Source organism: Pyrus communis, chromosome 15 (assembly GCF_963583255.1).
Source record: "Pyrus communis chromosome 15, drPyrComm1.1, whole genome shotgun sequence".
In the NCBI taxonomy this organism is placed as follows: domain Eukaryota; kingdom Viridiplantae; phylum Streptophyta; class Magnoliopsida; order Rosales; family Rosaceae; genus Pyrus; species Pyrus communis.
This window is the reverse complement of record NC_084817.1, coordinates 24090805-24099846: the sequence shown is the minus strand read 5'-3', so window position 1 is coordinate 24099846 and position 9042 is coordinate 24090805. Positions and strand designations below refer to the sequence as shown.

Below are 9042 nucleotides of genomic sequence, written 5' to 3'. Positions count from 1 at the left end.
GATGGATGGTTTGTTGGGGTGGGTCCCACTCCTCTTTATTTAATTTTTTGGGCATAAAATTATTTTTTTTAAATTGATTTATTTTATAATTTTATTTTTATCTACATGATCTTCCACGTCAGAAAAATATGAACCTTACATTTATCACGTCATTACTTAACAATTCGTTTGATAGATTGATTAATAGTGGTATGACATTACAACGAATTCATAAATTGAGATATGACATTATAATATTTAAAACATGAGATATAAAATTATTGTGTGATCCATAATTAAGGCAATTTTGTATAATTTACCCTAACATCAGTGCCATTCCATGTTAGGATTTCGTCCAAGCTTCTTTTCTTTTTTTGCTGATATGAATTCGCTAATGACCCCAACAATTCAATTACTTTGTGCCAGTTGATTATATAGGGAAAAAAACACTTTTTATAATGATTTTTTTTTAAATTTTTTTTTTTTTTTAACATTCCTCACATATTGTTGAATAAACCTCACTTGCTTAAAACACTCTACACTTTTTTTTTAAATTAAAAAATAATCTAAATACACCCCCACTTGCTTACCAAAACAACCCTCATACATCACATTCTCCACACACCTTACACGCCAAACCAATCTCAAGTTTTCCTGTGGTCAGAAAAAATTCCAAACCTTTGTCTTTACCACAAACACACCGTGCATAATTCTGCATGCCACTTCATATGTTGTCTGGTTGTGTAGAAATTTTCAAAAACTTCAATATTATGTTTGGACGAGAACAATAAACTTAAAATTTTGACAAAAGTCAGAATTTATAAATTGACATGAACCAATTCCGTTATTTAGATTCATAAACATAGAAATTTAGAACTTGCGCGTGGAAAAAAAAAAAAAAAACTTGAAATTTGAGACCTCTAATTCCAAGTTTAAATTTTATGTAAATAGGTGTCATTTCTCAATTTCTATGAGCAAGAGTTTAAAAATAACAAATTCCGTATCCAATTCCATTGTTCTTTTAGATTAACTAAACAAGAAACTTAACAAATTTTACCAAATAAATTTATGTCATTTCAATTTCCCTCATTTTATAATTCCATAGTAAATTTAAATTTCTTCATCCAAACAGAATATAAGTGGTTAAGTTTGAAATTGTGTTTGCTTCAAGGTTGAAAATTTGTCCTACATCAAGATTCATATTATGTTTTTTTGGAGTTCTTGTGGAATTTTTGTATCAGCTCTTCAAAAGGAACCCTAAAAAATTAGTTATCCTCATTTTGTCATTCGATTTCTTTGTCTGAGTAAAGGTTACCCGGGAAATAATCATAATTCATGATAGGGCAACAATTTAGCAATTACAAAGCAGAGGAGTCTGCTGGTTGAATGTGCCCTTCCAGCTTCTCATTTCTGCAATCATATATGCTTACATGAAATTGCACCCCAGTACTCATCATAAGAAACAAAATAGAAAACGTTCTAAATAATTTTTTATCATAATTGGTCTTTGAAATTTATCCACCTCATTTTTTATATTGAAAATTGATTAATGTAATCCATTTGCAAATAATCTATCAAAACTTTCGTTATGTGTTGACGTGGCACGTAATTGGATCCTATAAATAAGATAAAAATATTTAAATAAATAAAAAAATTACACAAAACTACCTTAACTTAATTGCGAGGACAATCTCATATCTCATGTTTAAAAATTACAATAGCCTTGTCTTATGAATTGGTTGAACGTTAGACTTCCATTAAAAAATCTGTTAATATATAACTACTGACGTGGCAGGCGAATAACCACTCTCGTGCCCAACTGATCGATAAGTGCAACAGCGGGGAGACCCCAACGGCGTCTTACTCTTCGATGTGGGGAAGCCACCCAGCTCGGAGTAGGAGTAGCCCTTCAGGATAGAGAGCAACCGCTCTCTCCTCCTGGAAATTGGACTTGAAAGAACCCGATGTTGCTGCCATTTTTGTACGAAGAGGGAAAGTGGAAAGCAGAAGGAATGAAAAACCTTTGGAAAAAGAAAGAAAAGTTATATAAAATAAGAAAAGTTAATTCAGGTTTTTTGCAGAATTTGAATAATGGCCTTCGCATCGGCATTTTTTTTTACGTCTGGAATATCTGAAAGTGGAGATTTCCGCCATTGTTGTCGAGGCAGTCGAGCTGCAGAGTTCCCAGTTCATCATTATATATATATTTTTTAAGTTTTTAATTATATAAAAATAAAAGATTTTTTTTATTTATAAATTAAAGTTATGGGATCTAATTATGTGTCACATCAACACATAACAGAAACTTTTACAGAATTATTACGGAAGTACTAAATTGATTTGCGGAACACATTTTCAAGAATTACGTTGATCAATTTTCAATTTTATTAGACCATTTTGATAGGGTAGGTCAATTTTAGGAACTTTGTGATAAGGTAAAAACTAATTTTTTTTAAATCAAACTTGCATACCAAATAATATGATTGTAGATGATTGAATTATTATTTAAGTATCAACTAATGTGTTTATTTCTGTACGATAACACATAATTTAGTTTATAAATTTAATTTAAAAATTAATTTCCTTATCATTATCCATTGAACAATACGTGGAGTATCAGTAAAACAATAATTTTTAATTGCGTAGAATCTTCAAACTTGAAACATTGTCGTGACTCGCGTTTTTATAAGTAGTTGCTTGCTATCCCATAAATAAAAATAAGTGTGTGAGAAGCACATCCCATAAATAAAAAGAAAAAAAATTGCGCAAACGGCAAGAAACCAATGTAAGTCAAACAAAGTAGAATTATCTGTCAAAACTCAAAACTCAGTAATCGAATAATCTGTCTGTCAAACATCAAAAGTTGAAAACTGCTGGGCTGGGCGAGGCTGATGCTGCTCTGCTGCGTTTAAGTAATTAAATGGTGAGTGAATTTCTTTTCTGTGTTCGATTAATATTCGGTTGATTGATTTGTTTGATTTGATAGATAACGATAACAAATGATAAGATGGAAGCACAGGAGGTGGAGGCGCAGGCGGCGACTGAAAGTGGCCAACAACAACTCAAGCTTTATTCCTACTGGATGAGCTCTTGCTCCTTCCGTGTCCGAATTGCTCTCAACTTGAAGGGTCAATTTTCCTTTTTTTTTTTTTTCTTTCTAAAGAAGTAAATATTCGTTTATTTGTTGGTTCATTCATGTAATAATTTAATATGTATTGAATTAATAATAATTAGGGCTGAAATACGAGTACAAAGCTCTGGTGAAGGGAGAGCAATTCAGTCCCGGTTAGTTTAGTCTAGTCCCTCCCTCCATTGACAATTGACAAACAACTAACTCATTTATTGTAATTTTGTCTATATTTTTTATTGTAATTTGGATAAAGCAGAGTTCAGAAAGCTAAATCCGATGGGGTATGTGCCTGTGCTTGTGGATGGGGACACCGTTGTTGCTGACTCATTTGCCATCCTACTGGTAATTGGTACCCTCTTCTTTCTACTTTCTCCTCTATCTTCTTATTACACTTGTTGATTGCTTCTCCTCCATCCAAATACCTAATATTCCATTGCATTGCATTAATCTTCTTCTTTATGTCTAGTATTTAGAAGAAAAGTACCCGCAGCATCCATTGTTACCACCAGATCTTCAGAAAAAGGCTATCAATTACCAGGTCAGGTCTAACTGCTTCTTTCTCTCTTCTCTTTCTAATTATTCATTCCTTTTCTCAACTATTAGTATTACCGATGCAACAGAGAAAGAAACCAAAAATGCAACAGAGAAAGAAACCAAAGTTACCAAACAAAAAAAGATGTATGCATATAGTCCTTGAAAACTCCCCTCCCGTTATATTGTGTTTTTCCATGTAGAACTAATTGAGCGGATCGTGCACTCAATGCCTTAAAAATTGGCGGAGTGACTCAATTTCTTGGTGCAATACAAGTAATTGCGCTGCAAAACATGTGCAACTTACCCAGAACTGCATTAATGAGTATGTGATGGCCTACACACATGATGTGGATCAGTTGCTTTATTGTGATTATGAGGAATGGAAAAATTAGTTTCACCTGTATTGGTGCTTACTATATTGTGTTTAAAACGCTGAGTGATGCTAATTCAACCAAGGAAAAAAGTATGATATAGTATTAGTAGTTTAAGTTTCCAAGTGTAACTGTGGAACATGTTCTGATCCGTTCTGACCCAAACAAAAAAGAAAAGTATTCGTAAATTTATCTAAAATATGTAAGATTTTAAATGTATGTTCAAAATTCTTATGCTATTAGCTTGTCCCTCCTCATCTGATATGCAGGCTGCAAATATTGTTTCCTCAAGCATACAACCTCTACAGAATCTGACTGTACTGGTAATTAGCTGAATATAATATTGACTTTACTTCTCATGATACTATTATATAACCTAAATGATATGGATCTTGTTTTGCTGCTTTTTCAATTTACAGAAGTACATTGAAGAAAAAGTTAGGTCCGTTGAGAAACTTGAATGGGTTCAATTTCATATTGGAAAAGGCTTTTTAGGTAAGATTTACAAAGCTAATGGTCCATCCCTCCCCTGAAAAAGAGAATCTCAAGAAAGCATTAAAAGTTAAATAAGGATTGTTCGCAGATGATGCCACACTTTTAAAAATAACGACACCTTTTTCATTTTAAAGTTCTTATACTCTATAACAACAACAAACAACAACAAAGCTTTATCCCACTAAGTGAAGTCGGCTACATGAATCCTAGAACGCTACTGTGCTCAATTTTGCGCCAAGTCTTCCATTAGCTCTTAGTACTCCATGTCTTTTCTTAGAGTTTCTTTCCAAGTCTTCCTAGTCTTTCTCTATCCCTTTTGCCCTGACCATGTCTCATAATCACATCTTCTAATTGGAGCATCTTTAGGTCTTGGGTTCATACATCTAAACCACCTTAATCAATTTTCTCTCATCTTATCTTCAATTGCAACCCCTCCTACTTTACCTCGGATATCCTCATTCTTAATCATGTCCTTTCTTGTGTTGCCACACATCCAACGAAGCATTCTTATCTCCTTTACACTCATTTTTTGCACGTTTGCTTGACCGCCCTGCTCTTATTGTCGTCTTATAAAACTTTTCCTTAAGCTTTAGTGGCATAAGATGGTCACACTATTTCACTTCATCCATCCAACTTGTATTCAATGGTTAAGATATCCATCCAATTCTCCGTTCTTTTGAAAGATAGATCCAAGATAATGAAAGCATTCACTCTTTGGTACTTCCTGTTATTCAATCCTCACTCCTATCTCATTGGACCCCTATTCCCACTGAACTTGCACTTTATATGCTCTGTCTTTTGACCTACTTAGTCGAAGACCTTAGATTCCAACACTTCCCGCAAACATTAAGCTTCGCATCTACTACCTCTTGCATTTCATCTATCAACCCTATATTTTCTGTAAAAAAACATACACCAATAGATATCATCTTAAATATGTCTCGTTAACTCATCCATCACCAATGCAAATAGGTAACGATTTAAAGCTGAGCCTTGGTGTAATCCTATGGTTATGGGAAAGCTTTCAATTTGTCTTTCATGAGTTCTTACTGGAGTCTTTGCTCCTTCACACATATCCTTTATTGCTTGGATATATGCTACTCGTACTCCTTTCTTCTCTAGAATCCTCCAAATAATTTCTCTGGATTCCAAATAATTTCTCTTGGGACCTTGTCAAACACTTTTTCCATATCTATAAAGACCATGTGCAAATCCTTTTGCATATCCCTATGTCGTTCAAATGATCTCCGTAAGAGATAAATTGCCTCCGTAGTTGAGCGCCCTGACATAAACCCGAATTTATTATCTAAGACCCGTGTCTCTTGCCTTAGTCTATATTCTTACTCTCGCCCAAAGTTTCTATACCCTAGAAAAGATATAATGATATTTCCACCTCAAACTTGCGTCTCTATCCCTCAACTCATCCCAAATGTGTGATTTGTCAAACCACAATTTTATTTTCTGTGGAAAATCCTACAATATATGAAACTCCTGTCTACAGTTGTTCTTTTCTAGGGATGGTTGTAGGCTTAATTATCTGCTATTTTCATGTCTTTCAGCACTTGAAGAACTGCTGAACAACCATGCAGGAAAATATGCAACTGGAGATGAAGTTTACATGGTCTGTTTGCTCATTTTGTCCTCTTTTTTTTTATTCTCCTTTTTAAGAAAGAAAAAAAAAGACTCGCAATCCTTTTCTATGTTGGAAAATAAGAACACTTTTAGAAACTTTTTGAAATAATATGACCCAAAAACTAGAGTCAATAACCAGAAAAGAAACCATTTATGAGGCAGGTTTAAGGTTACTGGATTTCTTGATTATGGTATGTTATGGATTGACGGAAATTTGGGGATATAGAAAGTTTTAAGGGAAATGAATGTTTTGGGTTTCTATAATTTTAGAGAAATAAAGAATAATAGGAGGTTAGGTTCGAATCTCGTGGATGGTAAATTCGATACCAAATTAGACTACCCATTGTGTGGCTTAGCCGAACTCCTCCTGCCCTTAGTGTAAAAATATCGATATACTAAAAAAAAAAAAAAAAAAAAAAAAAAAGAATAATAGGAGTGAAGAGAGAAGAAAGGACATACCAAGGCACCAAAAGATATACATATTTATAGGCTTCTAATAGGACTAGAGGTGGCAAATTAACCTTTTGGGTTGTTAATGGGGTATCCGTCAAGATCCATTTAATTTGATATCACCACAATATAAGGATGAGATTGGTAGTGCTGATGATGACGTAAGGTAAAATCAAACTAAATGAGTCATAATGGGTACCCATTAACAATCCAATGGGTTGATTTGCCAACTCTAAATAGGACTGCCAAACACTCCTAGAAGTACTAAGAGTATCATTAAGTATGAGATTATATGGAAATTGATGGATTTTACAAAAAAGTTTGTGGAGTTAAGAAGTTTAGGTGTATATATGATGTAGACTATTGAAGAGTCAGTAGTTTTGTGGTATTCAATTACAATTTCTAGAATTTTTAGAGATTCCATACAAGTCTTGTGGTATTCAATCAAGATTTTTGGAAAATCTGCGGAAGTTTTGTGATTTAGATTTTCAAAAAGTCCTTACATGAACTCTAAAATTTGAGTAGCATGTTTGCACGGCATTGTCACTTCATAATGTTCCACAGAACAAGTGTTCGTGTGAAATTCTTTATCTCTAAAATATTGACAAATATTTGCAGGCAGATTTGTTTCTGGCACCGCAGCTTTGTGCAGCCATTACAAGGTTCCAGCTAGACATGGTACTTATCAATCGATTCTTGTGCAAGTTACAACTCTAGCAAATGAACATTTATTCACTTGATTGTGTAATGTTAAATTTATCTGATTTGTATCATAACAATTTTCTTCTTCTTTTTTTTTTTTTTTTTTTCCCCCTTTTCGCGTGATGATGGAAACTAATCCAATTTTGTGGTGTTGTAATGTTTCCATCACATGATCAAGTTGTTGTCCCTTTTAGGTCAGAAATCAAGTTCCTATCTGATTCAACTTTCAGGAGCAACCTGTCTCTTTTATTCTAGCTATAATTTTTATCATAAGAATCAGTCACTGCTCGTTTTTGATCTGCACATCTGTTCTTATGATACGAATGGTAGCTTTTCACATTGATGTGGAAATTATAGTGGTCATTAATTAGGGGTTTATATCATGGTAGGTTTACCATAAATAAGGTACTAACAGGGACTCGGTTAAGAAAAGATATATGCAGAGAGTGCACCAAACGTCTCTTTCCTTCATAATAAAACTTTATTTTTCCCTCGAAATGTAAACTTAGAAATACCACATCTCTTCCTGATATGGGACTTTGTATCATTTCCTAGTTATTTAGGAGGTGGGGTGGTGCGAAGAACTCAATTGTACTAGTTCAAGGCCTAGGTTGACATTTGAAGTCTATTCAATGTGTTCAGCGTAGTGAACCTCTGTTCATCTCTTACTGAGCTTGTTAGAGCTGAGGGTTTTCAGTTTTTTAAGAATTTATGGTCTAACTTTCAAGTGGCTTTCTCCATCTGTATCTTCTGATTAATCTCTTTTCACTCAATGTTTGTGCAGACTCAGTTTCCCCTTTTGGCCAGGTTGCATGAGGCATACAATAAGATACCAGCATTCCTAGATGCTTTACCAGAAAAGCAGCCGGATGCTCCTTCTTCATAGTTAAACAATTGGGTTGAAGAGGTTTGAATTAAAGTTTCATAAGTTACTCTCTTGGTTAAAGTAAAAGCAGATATCTAATGTTCTGGTTAAATCTGGCATTTGACAAATACGTGAGGCACCATACGAAAGAAATGCCTATTGTTGCTTTTGTGTTGATTGGTGCTTCAGGGACCCTATTTGAATTCGTCAGTTCCATTCTTCTGAAACTCCCTTTTTTAATTCAGATGAAGCGTATCCATCCCAAAGTGCAAAATAAAGGGTCGACAATTATGGTCTGAGCTGAAGCATTTGTAATGTTGTAAAGCACTCAGGTGTTGGTCCGTCCAAATAAGGGTTATCCCATGATGGAATAATGATGAATCTGTAGAATGTTGTGGTTGAATTGTTGAGTGATGTAATGGTTTGGAATGTCTGTCAAAATAGTCATTTGAAGTACACATCCTGTGTACTTGGAGGATACAGCTTCCTGTATTGTCGATACAATGACTTATCAGTTGCCTAGCAATCGGGTTTATTACACACACACACACACATGTTGGCTATATGATTTTGTGTGTATTCTTAACAAGAGAAGAATTCCCAACTACATGAATCCAACCCAGGATAAAATGGAGTTTTTCCAATTTGTCCTTCACTCGGTATTCTGGAGTGTGGTGAGAACTCATTGGTACTTGAATTATATTTCAGTTTTTGTCGTAGTGTCCCATGGGGGGAATACTGCTGCCAATGCCGTTGTTCAGTATTGTGTAGTGATAGAGGAGAATTATCTCAAGTTTAATAGAGGAGAAAAATGAGTGATGGAAATACCTTCAGAAAGTAGGCAGGCAGCACGTTAGATCAATCTTCATAAAAGTTTAGCTAAG

General features: G+C 34.3%; 1 protein-coding gene across 6 annotated transcripts; it reads left to right on the top strand.

Moving 5' to 3' along the window:
• The first annotated feature begins 2712 nt into the window (after positions 1–2712).
• LOC137717259 (glutathione S-transferase zeta class-like) lies at positions 2713–8684 on the top strand. Of its 6 annotated transcripts, none has more exons than XM_068456565.1 (11): positions 2713–2902; positions 2999–3107; positions 3214–3264; positions 3366–3451; positions 3576–3647; positions 4284–4337; positions 4434–4509; positions 6069–6130; positions 7210–7269; positions 8078–8200; positions 8404–8684. In XM_068456565.1, exons 1-10 carry the CDS (start codon positions 2900–2902, stop codon positions 8177–8179), a joined length of 675 nt encoding a protein of 224 aa, XP_068312666.1. In that variant the 5' UTR covers positions 2713–2899; the 3' UTR covers positions 8180–8200; positions 8404–8684. The 6 variants fall into 6 exon arrangements, 5 of the variants coding, with proteins under 5 accessions (XP_068312666.1, XP_068312664.1, XP_068312663.1 ...); XM_068456563.1 differs by having other exon boundaries at positions 2987–3107; XM_068456562.1 differs by having other exon boundaries at positions 2966–3107.
• The last annotated feature ends 358 nt before the right edge of the window (positions 8685–9042 follow it).

Excerpts from the sequence above, each read along its gene's own strand:
- LOC137717259 (XM_068456562.1), top strand. Across the intron at positions 3,108-3,213 it reads AATTGCTCTCAACTTGAAGG|GGCTGAAATACGAGTACAAA; the intron begins GTCAATTTTCCT and ends AATAATAATTAG. Across the intron at positions 3,265-3,365 it reads GGGAGAGCAATTCAGTCCCG|AGTTCAGAAAGCTAAATCCG; the intron begins GTTAGTTTAGTC and ends TGGATAAAGCAG.